This window comes from Triticum dicoccoides, chromosome 2A (genome assembly GCF_002162155.2).
Source record: "Triticum dicoccoides isolate Atlit2015 ecotype Zavitan chromosome 2A, WEW_v2.0, whole genome shotgun sequence".
Lineage (NCBI taxonomy): Eukaryota > Viridiplantae > Streptophyta > Magnoliopsida > Poales > Poaceae > Triticum > Triticum dicoccoides.
The window spans coordinates 143,124,394-143,142,549 of record NC_041382.1 but is presented as its reverse complement, the minus strand read 5'-3'; the positions used below and the strand labels follow the sequence as shown (position 1 = coordinate 143,142,549).

The 18,156-nt window shown below is 41.7% G+C and overlaps 1 protein-coding gene and 1 long non-coding RNA gene across 2 annotated transcripts; both read left to right on the top strand.

Moving 5' to 3' along the window:
* Window positions 1–3,435: 3,435 nt before the first annotated feature.
* LOC119359179 lies at window positions 3,436–4,471 on the top strand. The gene is made up of 3 exons (XR_005172404.1): window positions 3,436–3,467; window positions 4,253–4,309; window positions 4,400–4,471. It is a non-coding gene; the product is annotated as an uncharacterized LOC119359179 (long non-coding RNA).
* A 1,404-nt stretch (window positions 4,472–5,875) lies between these two features.
* Window positions 5,876–7,541, top strand: LOC119359178. Its single transcript, XM_037625485.1, has 2 exons — window positions 5,876–5,970; window positions 6,750–7,541. The coding sequence occupies exons 1-2, from the start codon at window positions 5,887–5,889 to the stop codon at window positions 7,329–7,331; spliced, it is 666 nt and encodes a 221-aa protein (XP_037481382.1). The 5' UTR covers window positions 5,876–5,886; the 3' UTR covers window positions 7,332–7,541.
* The last annotated feature ends 10,615 nt before the right edge of the window (window positions 7,542–18,156 follow it).

Genomic DNA, 18,156 nt, shown 5'->3' with positions numbered 1-18,156 from the left:
TTTGTTGGTGTGCCCTCTGTACCTCATGACTATTTTAATTTACTAAGATACCTGCTCTAAAGAAGAAAATCCCGTTTAGGATAAACCCACACTAGCTTTTCTTCCTTTTTAGGATAAACCTACACCCAGATTTTCCTCGGCCGTTGCATCTCTAGGCCCAGGTATGTGCAATTATAATGGTAGTATCGTCCCTACCACACTCATAAACCCTACATGCTCAACCTAGCTATATATCTTACTAGGCTTAAGTAGAAGAAAACAGTAGAAGAAATTAGAAAACAAGGAAAAAACAAATAATAAATGAAGAAAAGGACAAAGGAAAAAGATTCGGTGGATCCGTTCGCTGCCGCTTTATATTCGGCTCCTCATGGGGCACAAGCGTTGCTGCTCATGGGTTGACTAAATGATACATGGGCCATCAAAAAACTATGCGGCCCAGCCGCAACCTACCTATGCCCCGATGACGGTAACTCTCACCTCCGAGCCCCCCACCAGGCAAGACACCCTTATCCTCTCCTTCTCCTCTCGTCTTATCCATCCATCTCCTCACACTCTTCCTCATCGCCTGCTCAGATCTAACCTGTGGCAGCACCGACGCCAAGCTCAACATGGAAGCCACAAAGGCTGCTGCCGATTGACTCTTCCCCATGGTATTCCTTCCGCATCATTGTGTTTTACTCCCCTCTGACCCCTTCTCATACCTTTTCCCTCATGCTTGTTCTAGATCCATGATTTCTCTGCCGACCTGGCCAGCGCCCCTTCTCCCACCGGTCAACATCGTCTTTCTCGGCAGGTAAACTCCTATTCCGTCCCACTTTTCTTCAGCGCGTGACTACCTTTGAGGCACCAATGCATGATGCACCTAAAGGCGCTTGAGCCTATGCTTTCGATTATCCTAAACTTCTTCCTGCCCGATATAAATAAACTAGGTGAAAACGATAGGTCTACCTAATAGTTTTCTTTCATTTCAACAACCTTGTCCAATATAGATTATAGATTATAGAAAATTGATCCTGGGCATCTGTATCTACTTAGAATCACTTTTCTCGTCGCAAAATCCAACCCGAAGAAACAACTCCTCGCCCATCGTTTTCCCTTCTTCTTCCTACCCATATAGACCTGCAGGTGGTCCTATACTTAGAGCCAGATTTTTCTGTAGTGATGTTTTGTCTCGCTTGCGGCAGGTCCCAACAATGGCTTATGTTCCAATTTCATCTAAGATTCTGCTTGATGGTATGTTAGAAAAGGTTGTCCTTCCAGCAGCCACCTACTCGGCGCGCCCAACAGAGGGCACGTGTCTGGAGGTCACCTTTACCTTTTACCCAATCAAGATCAAGCTCGGGAGGTCACCAGTCAAAGTTTCCCTGTCTACCTCGCAGCACCAGGATCTAGCAGAAGCTCAGGATTATGTGGCTGCTGCAGCAATTAAGTACATGGATGCTTACGAGGGCGTGGTTCCAAAATATTACCATTATGATCAACTAAGGACTGTGGAAAAGGCAAATGTACTATTGGGTCAGCAGCTTAAGGCAATGAAGAGGGACAATGCATTTCTAAAACAAAAGCTGAAAGAGAGCCTTGGCAAAAACAAGCTCCTGAGCAAAGGATGGGATGGATCCTTGAGCACGGAACAGACCATCGTCAACAACCTTAACCATCTGGTCAGCAGCAGGCTAAGCCCAGGGTCTACTCCAGATGACCTGGAGCTCAATAATGTTCTTCTCAATGTAGAGGCCAGCTATGAATACCTTCAGCAGTACACTGATGAGGCCATGGTCAACCTTCAAGAAACTGGTGTCTATCCTTATGGCCAGGAGTAGTCAACAGACGACGATGAGGACCTAGCAACCTCACTTGATGATGAACAGATCTTCGGCAATGAAGGACTGCTCTAATGATTTCTGTGTCGTACCTAAAGATCACTTCTAACAGCCTTGCAAGAATCTTCAGATCACTGCTATTATCATTAGAGCCAGTTGTTGCTCCCTACTAATATAGTTATCTATAGCCATATGTAATATATATCCTATCGCACCATGGCACAGTCGGTTCTTCCGAAGCTATCTGCTGAGCCTTAATGATCTATATGTGTATGTGAACCTAATGATATAATATGTCCTATCGAACCATGCCGCTCTCCATTATGCCAAATCTACTGTTGGACGTTCATGCTTTATTTATTTGTTTTGCTACGCTCTGCTGTGTTTAAATCATATGTCTAATAGCATTCTTATGCTTCCAAGTATATCTCAGCGTTATGCCACATTTTTTAGATTTAGTTACGTAGGTGTGTGTGCTAACTGAATAATTATGCCACGTTATGCCTTCCGAATCCAACGAGCAAGCGGCGGCGTCAAACAAAGTCCATGCATGCCTCTTCTACCAACTCTTTCCTTTGAGCAGTCTCATCTGCGGTTTATAATAACACACGCTGTCACCTAATTACATCATCCCACAAAGAAAAAATAACATAGATCTGCGAAAATCACACCAAAGCCTACCACCTCTGTCAGAAGAAATGTTATAAATTGCCAGCAATTATACATCCTAAATGCACCTATACCTTATAGACTATGTGATTTAGGGTAAAGATAAAGTAACTAGAATATTTTGTCACTATGATAAATACATAAAGAACATATCCTTAGCTATTATTATAGATCATCATTCTTTCACACAGAGTTTCCATTATAGATGTTTACTATTGTGCGCTTTATTATTAGATGCTCATACCGTCTCACCTTATGCCAATTGGCTAAAATTACCTTCTCCTGCTTATAGCCTGATGGCCCAATGTATGTGAACAACTTCCTTCTAACCTCGCTAAACACTTATCGCTGCAGGGTCAAATCCTTCTCGCCATGGATGACAACTTATTCGTGCCTCTGCTCCCAAAGGTAAGATGGCCTGACATAACCTGTTGTTGCCACCTACTCGTTTCTGTAGCATCTTCAAGGAATCATGTTCATTGTTAAGTACTCATTCCATAGCTTGCCGCAACACTGGTAGCCGTCAGCAGGCAGCACATGCTGCAGTTATCCGCAAATGCCCTTAGAGTTACAGCAAGCCAATCAGTACACTATGACGAAGATGATGACAGTTTCTTTGCCACTGTTGAAATACATGTTCCAGCACATGAAAACATTCCTCAGTTTAAAACAACCATATTTGCTGGACACAACTGCCAAACAACAAACGCGGCTCATGAATCAGCGAGCACTGCTGCTCTGCATTACATGCAGCAAGCAGGCATTCTAATTATCGATGACCTGAATTTCTATGAGCTTCAAAAGTGCAAAAAAGAGGTGGTCAGAGCCAAGTCATGGTCAGACATATTTGAGCATGAAATAGTCAAGCTAAAGAGAAAAATAGGTTCCTTAGAGAGGGAATTAGCATCTCTTAAAGAGAATAGTGTTGTTCATAAGCCAATCCAGCAACCCCAGGCAACAGAAGAGCCAGACCAACAGGTACAGGCTGAACCTTCTACATCATGCAATTTAGTTATTCTTTACTTAGTTCTTCCTAATTAGTGAATATATTTATCTATCTTAACACATAGCCTAAATTCATATTAGACTAGAATTAAAAAACATGGGATGGCTCATTGTGTTATGTACAAATAGGGGATGCCTCATTGTGTTGTGTTGGAATAGAACACAAAGAAAATGCTGCAGAATAATCAAACATCCATTGCTGTTTATCTAGGATTATTGATTGTTCGATACAAATGTGTATGTATAACCTCTAAAAAATATAAATGGTACAAATATGTACCTCATACGATTTAGCTTAATATTTATGTTATGCTGCTGCGAAAATTTAACAAGTTTTTTGTTTGTGTATTTAAAACACGCGCCACCATTTTCATCTAAGAACTTCTACGCACAAGCTGATTCCATTCAACGACTTGAATCTTAGCTTTACTAAGCATTTTATGTTTTCCACTGTCTTCCTGCCTGACGTTCCTTTGCCTCTGTGTTTAAAGCCCTCAGCTGCATTGCAAATGTCAATACCGCCTACTGAACAACAGTTTATACAACCTATTCCAGTTGCAGACACGGTCAATCATATCCTGTGTTTTAACGTGATATATATCTTTCAACTGCATTTTGTATCCCGCTACAACCACATGTAATTCCATTTCTGGTACAAACAGAGGATGAACAATACAAATGAACCAATGAATATATTTTCTAACTTCTCACTTCAGCCTCTTTTAACTCTGTATTTAAAAACCTCAAATGAATTATAGGTGTCAACACCACCACATGAACATCATTGCACTGAACTTTTCACTGTTGCCAAGAAGGTCAGTTATTTCCCCTTTTCAGCTAATCTATATGCATGCTGCAAGTACGCTTTCAGTACTTGTGTAACAACATGTCCCGACCATGTGCAGCCCAAAGAGAACAACAAAGGCGATGGCCCCTTCCTGTCAGCTACAACATCAGCTCATAAATTACCTTCTTCTACGTAAGCGAGTACATGCACACATTTCCAATATCTTATCACTCAAAAACTCACAAATTGTCTTCTCAGTGCCAGAACTCTAACAAGAAAGGATGGCTTGGTGCAAGAAGGACTTTTTTTGCCACCAAGAAAGAAGCCACCAATGCTTAGATGCCAAGGGATCAATTAGCAACAACACAAGTTCTATTAGCTCGTGTAGTATATGCTGGAACTCTTGGTTGTACGTTTTTGAGTAGCCTATATGAGCTAACAAACAAACCACCTCTTCTATATCAATGTATTATACTTTCATGATTTCATCTACTAAAAATGCTTCTACAATCTATTTATCATTTGTATGCTTTTATAAACCATAGTAACATATTGCTGTTAACAAGGTAGATTAAAGTTCCAGGGCCTGGTCAACACTTTTTCCTTATTTACTTCTGAGAATAGAAAAAAATCCAACTCTCAATAGAGGGCTGCCTACAAATTGTTATTTTCACACGATTGTCCAGGTACCCATAATAGCCAATTACTATGTTTGTCGCATATTTGAAAAACCGGTGTTTGGCACTCATAAAGCCATGGTCAACCCCCAGTCATACATTCCCTTATTTAAAATTCAAACTAAGCTATTTTCATATTCTATGGATATCATTGTTAGGCATTCAAATCTGTTATAAAATATTTATTTAACATATCTATAATTACCAATGTAATGTTTCCTGCTTTAGAATCCATGCTTGTATGGTAAACTTTACAAACTTAATATTTAATCCTAAGGTTTAGGCTCTCATTAACCTAATACTGATGCCAATCGACAAGCAAATCGTGGCAAACTCACGCGCTATTATCATGAAATTTAGCTAGGTATGGCCCTCCTTACAACCATGAAATCAATAGACAACCTCCGTATAGAAATCAGATCAAAGAAAAGGTAGGATGTGTACACTAAAAAAGAAAACAAGAAGTAGAAAAAAATGGAAAAAGGGAAAAGGAAAAGAGATCTTCCCCTGCACCCTGGGCCACGCCAGCCCAACATGCCAAGTTGGCCCGGTCTCCCCCTCATCTCCCTCCCGCACACTGTTCCTCCGAGCGAGACCCCTTCCTCCCCGCTCGTCCCTGCCGGACCAGGCGCGGCGCCCGGCGCCGCCACGTCGCCGGCGAGAGGATAAGATGCCCCCGCCTCCTCGGTCCTCTCCCACCTGCTCCACCCACTCCCACTCGTCCCCTCGCCCTCTCCAAGGCCTCTTCTCCCTCCTCCCCTCCGCCTCGCCATACACGCAGCCTTCCCCCCTACTCAGCAACGCCAGCAAGAGTCATCCACGCCTGTGACAACAAAGGTAATTCACCACCCAGGTTCATTGATCCCTCATTCTCCACTTTAGCCTCACCTCAATTTCTTTCTTCCAGCTCAGATCCAACAAATCACGCATGGACGACATGGACATTGGAGCTGTATGTGAGGAGGGATCTTCAACCTCAGCATTATCGAGGACAAGAACACCTGAACCCAGGGTAACATTCTGAATCCCTATTGTAACTCATTTCTCAGAGGAAGAGTTTCATATGAACAATGCAAGCGTTTTCTGTGAAACAACCAGCCTCCAAGAAAACAAACTACATCTACATACGTACATCACAAATCTGCATGTTCTATATCTTTCAGAAGTGGGAGGCCACTTGATCACACTTAATCCACAAATATTTCAGATTTTAGAATGTGCACTTTAATATCTGTTATGCGGCCTCTGTTACACATAATTTGGTCCTAGAGATGTCAGATTTTGCAGGTTATTAGTGCTGAAAGCATTATTGTTCTACATTTTCAATGTACTGGTCATGCCACTCTTTTTTCCCTTTCTCTGTAGCTAAAGCCTTAGTGAGAATGTTTAGACTGATTTTTCACTTTGTAGCACTTATTCCATGTGAGGCACATAGCATATTTATGTCATCCGGACATAATAGTGTCATCTCAACTAAAGAAACTTGAAAGGGTGAATTGTTTCAAATCCATGTTGTGCTTCAAACTCAGAAGACTCGAAAAAACATAATTCTCTTTGACCTCTCTTACACTAATCCTTTAGGAAATGTTTGAAATACTTCTTCCATATTGAGATGGAATACATATAGTCAGTGACACGCTTTTGAATTCATATGGACAGTTCATCATAGAAAATATAGTGCACTATATTTTGCATTATATATGCATTTAGAATACATCGTTACTATTTAATCAATCATTCTTACTGGTTTCTAATCATGATATTTGACATACCATTACTTTTCCTCCATAGGAAGATGCCTACCTGATAGTAATTCCTTATGCCCACATATTTGACCTTATGCTAAAAGCTTTGAAGTTGCCCCCTGCAAGTTACTATCACAAGATATGTCCAGGCGGCAAGAATCGTGTCACGGTTACTTTCAATTGTTTGTTGCAATTGATTGATGGTTTGCTTGTTCCAACCTCAATATCGGGTGCAATTTTACATGCCTATGAAGATGCGGAAGACAATGCAGCTATCGCAGCTATTAGGTACATGGAAAATGCATACGGTAGAGAAATGAGAGACTGCCACTACACCCATGTCAAGAGGCTAGAAAATGAAGTCAAGCATCTGGTCAGATGGTTAGTAGCAGCAAACAAGACAATCAAGAAGCTATGCAAAGGGTGGTACTACGCTGTCAGATATATGAGTTCATATTCTATTCAAATGCAAAACACAACGACTACTCGACACTTGAAAGGGCAAGATAACACCAAAAGGGCTATGAAATCATCACTTGCAAGCATTGAAAAACTGACAGAGAGGCTGTGCTATATTGGTACGAGGTCTGAACATCGCCTAGAGACTACAAGAGATAGCTTTTGGTGAACTTCGGTCAATATGCGCTCACCAGGACGCTTCTAAGCTTACTAGAACAGCTTCCTTTTGTTTCATATCAAGCAGCATGGTCTATTGGTCCTTTTGGAGCACTCTAAGTAAGATATGTATTGTAGCCTTCCATTGCAGCCTCTTTGGCTAAAAGCAGTGTATCAACTTTAAAGTCCGTTGTTATCTCTATGGTTAAACTCACTTTGTCATCGCTTGTTCTCTATGTAAATAACTGTCTTTCTCCTGCTATTTTCAGAAGACTACATACTTAAACCACCTCTTTACTGTCCATGTATTGAAGTCCATGACCGTATTTACTCACATATTGTGTACGCTTTTGAGTAGCCCAGGAGCTAGCAAACAAAATGCCTTTTTTGTATCAACGCCATGTACTATGAATGCTTCCCAAAAAATTCTATGTCAAGAACAATCTAAGAAGCTTAAAAGAAAAACATGACTTACAAAAAAAATAAGTCCCCAAAAAAACGTTAATTCCAGACAAAATTCATAAACGTTTTTAAAAGATTTCATAAATTTTATAAAAAAATACTAACTAAACTAAGAACAACTCATCCATTCCTCACAAGAAGAAAAATACCTCCATTCCTCACAGAGGGAAAAAACCCTCATCCATTCGAAACACGGTAGTGCCACCCACTGCTGCACTACGAGTCACCCCAGGCCCATATACACCGGCCCAACATGAGTAAAATAGGAGCAGACGCCTCCGCTTCCGGCCCCTACACAAAAAAAGCCTCTGCTTTCAGTCGTAAATATCACCCTGATTATAGCACATAAATAACCTACCCGGCTGCCCAGAAACGCCCTTCTCCCCATTTCACTCACCCTCTACCTCTAGGGTTTCCCCCGATACAATGGAGAAGTGCATGATCTGCCGCCAGTACTGGAGACACCTTGTCAAGCACCATGGCTACGCAGATCCAAGCCACCGTGGCGCACCCAGTCATCATCGCCAGCCATCGTCTTCTTCTGCGGCAATGACCCAATCTCACGCGCGAGACGAACCCCGTCGACAAGCGCCATTTTCTTCTTCCTCAACGACGGCCACCAATTCCGAATCCCAACAGGTGCGACTCACACTGAATTTTAGAATCACTCAATCTTATTTTATCCATGGATCCACCAGCTCATCTTTGACTTGCCTCTCCATCCTTTGGCAAATACTTCAGATTTTCAAAAATTTCAGACTTTTCTGACATAATTACATACAACCTCTATCGTTATTTACTTCAATGATTTATATACCTGCTATGCATCACACGATCCATATTGTGGGCATGGTGCTGAAAATTTAAACTATAGGTGTTCAAAGAAGGGATATTGTTGTGTTGCTCTAGCAGAATACTTTACTATCGAGTAAACAGTTGTGGTGAAAAATCTTCAGTTTTTGTTTCTGTACCCCCAAAAAATCCATCATCTGTTCCTCTTTTGTTTCTGTATGTCTCTAAATATTGGGTAACCTCGCTAAGAGACGGGCACACATAAATGTTTCCCCTATATTTTTTCGTTTGCTTGCCTGCCTAAAATAGTATGGTGATGATATGGATTGATCATATCCGAAGGTCATTATATGCAAGCCTTATCTTTCCTGAGAGGCAAATAATCGGCTAATAATTAGAAACATGGTTCTTTACTATTTCAGGTATAATTTTCATCTTTGTCCTGCTGCTTAGTTCTGCTCCCTCCTGTGCTACATACCATCTAAGTATTCTAATCTTTGTTGGTGTTCGGTTTGGTATGCTTGAGGTGGCGGTGTTTTGGTTGTCACAACCCTTGGGTTCTCCATATGAAATCAAGGGAGGAATACCTTTAATTCAAAAAAATGTCCTCATTGTCGGAGTATTGTCTAAGATGGTCAAAGCTAATTATTTTAGGCATCTACTCCTTCAGTTAGTGTGTTACTGACGAACTGGTTTAAAACCCTTGTTGGAGCTTACCAGGCTTGATCCTTCGCCTACCCCACTCCCTACAGTGGTATTTCTGAAATTTCACTGCGCTTGCTTTCCCCCCCAACAAGCAGTAATCCAATCATGGGTGCATCCGGTACTACGTGTGAGAGCATCAAACTGCTCATTCATAAGACATAATTCCCATTTGATTTCTCTTTTACATTGCATGATTTAATTGTACACCCACAATTGCTATTCCATCAACCAAGTATCTAATGTCTCACACTAACAATTCCCAAGGTATTTATACAGGGTGAAGAATACAAACATCTGGAGTACATCATTCGAGGTGAGCCAATGCCAGGCTATAGTGCTTACCAACCTGTTTTGTTATTCTCCATGGTTTACCTATTCTTCACAACTTGACATATGTATATATGGTGGTTAGATTGGTGAATTTGAATTGGGGCTTGAGAGGTTGTGGTACCTTGACTTATGTTTCTGATGCTACGCGAAATCAAGGGCAATTATTTTCCATTTAAATTCAGTACTGATCATAGAAAAACATATATAAGGCCAATCAATAATACTCAACTTAACTAACTTGCTTACTATGTTCTTCCTACCATAGGTTTAAAGGTTAACTCTACTATTCTCTTGATGAAATCTTAGTCTCCTAACAATAGGTAGTATTCGACCTTCATACTTGTACCGCTTCATTTCAATCTTACCAAAACAAAACTAAATTCAGGACCACCCCCTGCTATCCGATACTGCGGAGAGCTTGAAAAGTACTGTCACTGGGGCAATGAAGTGAAGCTCTATCAGCACCATGTGGACAAGTTGTATGCAATGTTCCCCCGCAAAATACTAGATATCAAATACTATGTCTGCACCATCAACAAAACATTCGCACAACAAGGCCAACGGATGGTACACTCCTTCCTTCCACTTAATTGGAAAAAAGGGATTATCTTTACTTATGCCCGACAACTAAACTTTATTGCGAAATATTGAAAAAACTTTGTACACTGCTATTAGCACTAATATTCATATTTTCTAATATACATGTTTCCATCCTTGCTATATTTGTTCTGCTTCACTACAGTTCCATACATCCATAAACAACCAATTTACAACTTATATTCTACATACGACAAAATGTAGCTCTACACCCTTATTTTCTTTCTTGCCATTATTTACTTATAATTGTCTCACTGACTATATTTAAACTATGTTCATTCGAAGCTTTTTATTCAAAGTCAAACAACATTCTGCAATCCACTTAATTAGTTCCTTTGGTGTACCAGTATTTTCAGGTCCACTACACCAAAGAAAACCTCAAAAAGTACATTAAGCCAGATGATGACATGCTCAAGGTCAAGCTCGCAAACAGCAGTCTGCACACCAATTGTGTATCATGCTGGGAACAGACAAGAGAGCACCAATAACCAGAAACTGGTCAGGATTCCGCCGTTGTGCAAGCATCCATGAAGGAGATATCTGCGCCTTCTGTTTCAACCTTACCGCAGAGCACCGCCCGACTCTCATCATCCATGTGCTCTAAATGGACCATCAACAACACAGGCCTTCTGCACTCATAGCTTGTGGCTTTAAAAACGTCTAATTTGGCTCTATGATAGGATGAACCTTACCTGTGGTCTCCAATGATGCCATGCATTGCTTTTGTACAACTGCCGCCTATATTATAATCTATGTAACCCCAGATGCTATTACTCATGTGCACCACATCCATCTACTGATCTTTCGCCAAGCATAATGCTTATTCCTTTCTTTATAATAGCAATATAAATATTATGTCTACCAATCTGCCCCTAAATATTTTTATGTTTACTCTCACAATACATGCCTTACTCTTGCCCCTTGCGTCATCAGCGCAACGGTCCATCTAGTTAAGATTAAGAAAGAAGAGTTATGACAAGTTACAAGGCCGGCCGATGGCTAGCCAGCCCCACAGTTCCACACTTGCAGCAGATTGTAGTCCTACTACTCACGCATATTCACAGATCCAAAGGGATGTGGCCTCCCAGGCCATCATGAACGTGGTTGTCCCTCGCGTCCATCCTCGCTCGCCTATGGCTTCACCGCATCATTCGTGGGACCTGCCGGACTGCCAGGCTCCTCGCCACTTCAGCAGCTCGACTCATGGATCTCCATATCCGCATCGACGCACGTGGGCCTAGGTTGTTGCCCCTTCGTATGCAGCGGATCCTAGCGAGTCTGTTGTTGCTGATTTGGGATTGCTTGAGCCTCTCCTTGCTACTCAGATGGAAGTGTTGCGCTCTAAGATGCATGCCTTGACCGTCTCACGTTTGTAGGAGGTGGTCCGACCTCTTCATGACATGATGACTGCTTTGGAGGGGTGGACGACTCTACTCCGAGGATACTTGGAGCGGATGGAGGTTCTTGTTGGCCAGCTGGGCTACTCACCAGCCTCGCCACAGTCGTTTGAGATGCATATTTCAGGTTCTATTGGGAATGTTGCTGGTGTTGAGGATTTCATCGAGAGTGATGCGGCTAGTTGCTTGTCTGAGGTCCTAGCTTCTGTTGTGCACCCTAGGGATGCAACCCCTGTTCTGGTCTCGTCTTTGCCCATGGAGGAGCAAGCTGAGGCCGGTGGGACTGTGGCATGTGTGGAGGCTTCTCTTAGCAGGCTCCCGGTTGTGCCTCTTATGTCCCCGTTGCTCGAGCTCCAGGTTGGTCCTGCGGATGGGAAGGAAGCATGCCTATATGGATGTTTCTCCCCTCGTGCCGCTCTCTATACGTCACCACTACCTGTCAGGCCAAGTGTCTCTGGGAGTGAGGTCGTCATCGAGGGCGTGCCTCCGGTGCTACAATGTATGCCTGAGTTGCAGGTGTTAAGTGTGGAACCATCTTCGCCTATATCAATGGTGCTCTCGAAGGTGGGTTCGCTTGAGGCGATGACGGTTGCCTCGACGCCCTCTCCACCTCCGTTGGAGCCTAGTCAACCGGAGTATGCATATGTGGAGGGTGATGGTCCAGTCACGACTAACATGCAACCGCTTGAACCCTTTGGATGTGTGGTTCCTATGGCTAATAAAATTGTTGTGGCCAGAGTGTTGGTTCCTAATCCTGGTGTCCTTTTAGCCACCAAGATTTGTGAATTCCTCGCCAACTTGGACTCTGAAAATTCTAGAAAGATGATTGGATGCCTCTTGGAGGAAAAAGCTTTGAGGGAGAAGCACAAGAACAATGGTGCTAACTCTAGATCTGGCATCCTCAAAGAGAAATCTTGCATGAGCAAAAGCAAGAAGGATAGTGCTAGAGGGGAGGCGCAAAAGGTTCTATGATGGATGGCTCTCAGCTTTCTGAGTTGCAGATGTGTGCTAGGTCATGGGTGTGGTTTTAGTCGATGTGTTTTCCTCAAGTTGCATTGTGTCGATTGGTTTTCTTTTGCAATACAGGGACCTATATGTTGCGGGATGCAGTAGTAGTGTGTTGGGTGCTTCGGTCCCATGGCTCCATGATTTGGGAGTAGTTCACATGTGGATGGGGTCATGCTTTTGAGCATGGTGGTGATGGTTTTCGCCTGGTTTTCCACAAATTAACTGGGCAACTCTCTTATCCTTAATTAATGGATGAGGCAAAACTTTTGCCTCCGTTTTAAAAAAAATCCAAAGGGCACACCTCCTACGCTGTCAGGAAAGTTTCCATAACCTCCACTTGCCGGCAATGCCTGTCGTGATCCTGCTTGTTGTCATTCACACATTGCCGTAAACCCTTCGGTTTCTCTCCTTCCCGGTCGAGTACATGACAAGGACAAAGAGGGAGTTTAGGCTTTCCTTTTTGCCATGGGCTCCGCTACGCATGACCATGTCCACCAATCAGCCAGATCCTCCTGCTAGGAAGGAGTGTTCCGCTCCCACCCTCTTGTCTGCAGCACTTCATACCAAATCATGCATGCCAGCGAACATTGCACCACGAGATGATCCAGTGTTTCCGGCTCCTAAAGGCACATCGGGCAGCACAGCTGGTGCAGCAGGCCCCAACTAGCAAAGCAATTAGAGATCCAGCATCTCTTCTTCCCGATTAACCAGGTGAAAAACTTGAGTAATGGTGGTGCACGTGAGCTCCAGATCTTGCTAGCGCTTGGCATGCCTGTTAGACCGAAGAAGAAAGCGCGGTGCGCTATTCTCACAATGTAGCAGCTGGACTCAGACCAAATCCTTTGGAAGTCATCCGGCACGTCGGACATCAACGTGCAAAATTGGGCGATCATGGCTAAGGAGAATTGCCCTTTGATGTGCCTGATCCACTAGCTCCGGTGTAGGTTATAAAAAACCGAGCAAACAACATGCACTGCAGTCGGAATGACTGCTGATGACCCACAAGTGTAGGTGATCTATCGTAGCCTTTTTGATAAGTAAGAGTGTCGAACCCAATGAGGAGCAGAAGGAAATGATAAGCGGTTTTCAGCAAGGTATCCTTTGCAAGCACTGAAATTATCGGTAACAGATAGTTTTGTGATAAGGTAATTTGTAATGGGTAACAAGTATTAAAAGTAAATAAGGTGCAGCAAGATGGCCCAATCCTTTTTGTAGCAAAGGACAAACCTGGACAAACTCTTATATAAAGGAAAGCGCTCCCGAAGACACATGGGAATTATCGTCAAGCTAGTTTTCATCACGTTCATATGATTCGCGTTCGGTACTTTGATAATTTGATATGTGGGTGGACCGGTGCTTGGGTACTTCCCTTTGATATGTCTCCGTCGTATCTATAATTTTTGATTGTTCCATGCCAATATTCTACAACTTTCATATAGTTTTGGCAACTTTTTATACTATTTTTGGGACTAACATATTGATCCAGTGCCCAGTGCCAGTTCCTGTTTGTTGCATGTTTTTTGTTTCGCAGAAAATCAATATCAAACGGAGTCCAAACGGTATAAAAACGTACGGAGATTTTTTTGGAATATATGTGATTTTTGGGAAGTGAAATCAACGCGAGATGATGCTCGAGGGGCCCACAATGCAGGGGGCGCACCCCTGACCCTCGCGGCCACCCCGTAAGGCGGTTGATGCCCTTCTTTCGCCGCAAAAAAATAATATCCGGATAGAGATCGTGTTAAAATTTCAGCCCAATCGGAGTTACGGATCTCCGGGAATATAAGAAACGGTGAAAGGGTAGAATCTGAAAACGCAGAAACAGAGAGAGACAGAGAGACATATCCAATCTTGGAGGGGCTCTCGCCCCTCCCACGCCATGGAGGCCATGGACCAGAGGGGAAACCCTTCTCCCATCTAGGGAGGAGGTCAAGGAAGAAGAAGAAGGAGGGGGCTCTCTCCCCCTCGCTTCCGGTGGCACCGGAGTGCCACCGGGGGCCATCATCATCACCGCAATCTTCACCAACAACTTCACCGCCATCATCACTAAATCTTCCCCACTCTATGCAGCGGTCTAACCCCCCTTTTACCCGCTGTAATCTCTACTTAAACATGGTCTTCAACGCTATATATTATTTCCCAATGATGTATGGCTATCCTATGATGTTTGAGTAGATCTGTTTTGTCCTATGGGCTATTTGATGATCAAGATTGGTTTGAGTTGCATGTTTTATAATTGGTGCTGTCCTATGGTGCTCTCGTGTCACACAAGCGTGAGGGATCCCCGCTGTAGGGTGTTGCAATACGTTCATGATTCTCTTATAGTGGGTTGCGTGAGTGACTGAAACACAAACACGAGTAAGGGGGTTGTTGCGTATGGGATAAAGAGGACTTGATGCTTTAATGCTATGGTTGGGTTTTACCTTAATGATCTTTAGTAGTTGCAGATGCTTGCTAGAGTTCCAATCATAAGTGAATATGATCTAAGTAGAGAAAGTATGTTAGCTTATGCCTCTTCCTCATATCAAATTGCAATAATGATTACCGGTCTAGTTATTGATTGCCTAGGGACAAATAACTTTCTCGTAACAAAAAGCTCTTTACTAAAACTAATTTAGTCGTGTCTTTATCTAAACAGCCCCTACTTTTTATTTTCATGCTCTTTATTACCTTGCAAACCTATCCAACAACACCTACAAAGTACTTCTAGTTTCATACTTGTTCTAGGTAAAGCGAACGTCAAGCGTGCGTAGAGTTGTATCGGTGGTCGATAGAACTTGAGGGAATATTTGTTCTGCCTTTAGCTCCTTGTTGGGTTCGACACTCTTACTTATCGAAAACTGTTGCAATCCCCTATACTTGTGGGTTATCAAGACCTTTTTCTGGCACCGTTGCCGGGGAGTAATAGCGTGGGGTGAATATTCTCGTGTTTGCTTGTTTGCTTTATCACTAAGTAATTTTTATTTGCTGTTCTTAGTTGTTTTCTATCTTTAGTTATGGGTAGGAAACGCAAAATACCAAAAAACTAGTTGTAGCTACTAAACCAATGGTTGAAGAACCACTCAAAATCTATCACACATCTGAAGCTTATTACTTGGATCATCTTCGATCCCTATGTGCTCGTGCTGAAACCCCAACTAGCTTAGTTGAGGGCAAATATTTAGATGAGCATGCTTGTTATGTGCGACACCGAATATCTGAAAAAGGGATAATTTTACTGGGTCAAATTCATCGTTTGCAATGCTATGCTTGGAATTTATGCGAAATATATGATATTACTTGTTGTTCTGAAAACACTAAGAAACACCTTCCCTATCAATGTGAGTTTAGTGATAATGGAATCGTATCTTCGTATGCTAAGTGTGTTTATAGTTACTATGATGTTCAACAAATTGAAGAATTTGTTGCTTTTAAGGTTGCTTATGAAATTGCTTCTTTGATTGAAACGTATGATGCTACTCTTTACAAATCTGAAAATTTTGACATACTTAAATATTGCTATGATAATTATGCTTCTAATGCCTATGTTGAACTATATATTGAGGACTACCCCGCTGTCCAAGAAGAGACTAATATTTTGCAGGAGTCTATGGAAGAAGAAATTGATGAAACTGTGAGCTCATTGGATGAAAAAGATGAGGAGGAGAGCGAAGAACAAAAGGAGGAAGAGCGGATTAGCTACCCGTGCCCGCCTTCTAATGAGAGTAACTCTTCAACTCATACATTGTTTAATTTCCCTTCGTGCTTACCGAAGGATGATTGCCATGATGATTGTTATGATCCCTTGATTCTATTGAAATATCCCTTTTTGATGATGCTTGCTATGCTTGTGGCCAAGATGCCAATATGAATTATGCTTATGGAGATGAACTTGCTATAGTTCCTCATGTTAAACATGAAATTGTTGCTATTGCACCCACGCATGATAGTCCTATTATCTTTTTGAATTCTCCCGACTACACTATATCGAGGAAGTTTGCACTTATTAAGGATTATATTGATGGATTGCCTTTTACCGTTACACATGATGATTTTGATGAATATAATATGCATGTGCTTGCTGCTCCTACTTGCAATTATTATGAGAGAGGAACTATATCTCCACCTCTCTATGTTTCCAATACGATAAAATTGCAAGAAACTATTTATACTATGCATTGGCCTTTACTATGTGTGCACGAATTGTTCTTTTATGACATGCCGATGCATAGGAAGAGAGTTAGACTTTGTTGTTGCATGATATATGTTACTTTGTGCTCACTACTAAATTACAAATCATTGTTAATTAAAATTGGCTTTGATATACCTTGGGATCCGGGTGGATTCATTACTTGAGCACTATATGCCTAGCTTAATGGCTTTAAAGAAAGCGCTGCCAGGGAGACAACCCGGAAGTTTTAGAGAGTCATTTATTTCTGTTGAGTGCTTTCGTATAGTTTAAAAACAACAAAAACAAAGAGGGGAACCAAAAACTTTTTCAAAAAGGAAAGTGAAAGTGAGAAAGACAAGCATTGTTGAAGTGGGAGAGCTCCTTGAACTTTGTTCATGCTCACGGCAAATTTGTGAATCTTGATTACAGAAAATTTTCAACAAAAATAATTTTCCCCTTGTACAATTCCATTGTATTATAAAAATAATGTGCCAAGGTTTGCCTTTAGGATGTTTACATTTGCTTGATGGTTTGTACGGTGCAGGACAGAAACTTTTGCTGTAGTGCGCGATTGTACATTTTTAGCTGGAACGTCAAACGGTTCTGATTCTTTTTGAACTGTCTTCCTATACAAATTGTTTATTTTTCCAAATTTTGGTAGAATTTTTCAAGTATCAGAAGTATGGTGAATGTTCAGATTATTACAGACTCTTCTGTTTTAGACAGATTCTGTTTTTGATGCATAGTTTGCTTGTTTTGATGAAACTAACGATTTATATCAGTGGATTAAGCCATGGAAAAGTTATATTACCATAGACACAATGCAAAAACAAAATATTAATTGGTTTGCAATAGTACTTAGAGTAGTGATTTGCTTTATTATACTAACGGGTCTTACCGAGTTTTCTGTTGAAGTTTTGTGTGGATGAAGTGTTCGATGATCGAGAAGGTCTCGATGTGAGAAGAAGGAAGAGAGGAAAGAGCTCAAGCTTGGGGATGCCCAAGGCACCCCAAGTAAATATTCAAGGAGACTCAAGCGTCTAAGCTTGGGGATGCCCTGGAAGGTATCCCCTCTTTCTTCAACAAGTATCGGTATGTTTTCAGATTCATTTCGTTCATGCGATATGTGCAATCTTCGAGCGTCTTTTGCATTTAGTTTTCATTTTTCTTTTATGCACCATGTTGGTATGAGATAGTCCTTGGTTGATTTATATAATGCTCATTGCACTTCACTTATATCTTTTGAGTATGGTTTTATAGAATGCTTTATGTGCTTCGCTTATATCATTTGAAGTTTGGATTGCATGTTTCTCTTTACATAGAAAACCGCCATTTGTAGAATGCTCTTTTGCTTCACTTATATTTTTTAGAGCACGGGCATATATTTTGTAGAAAGA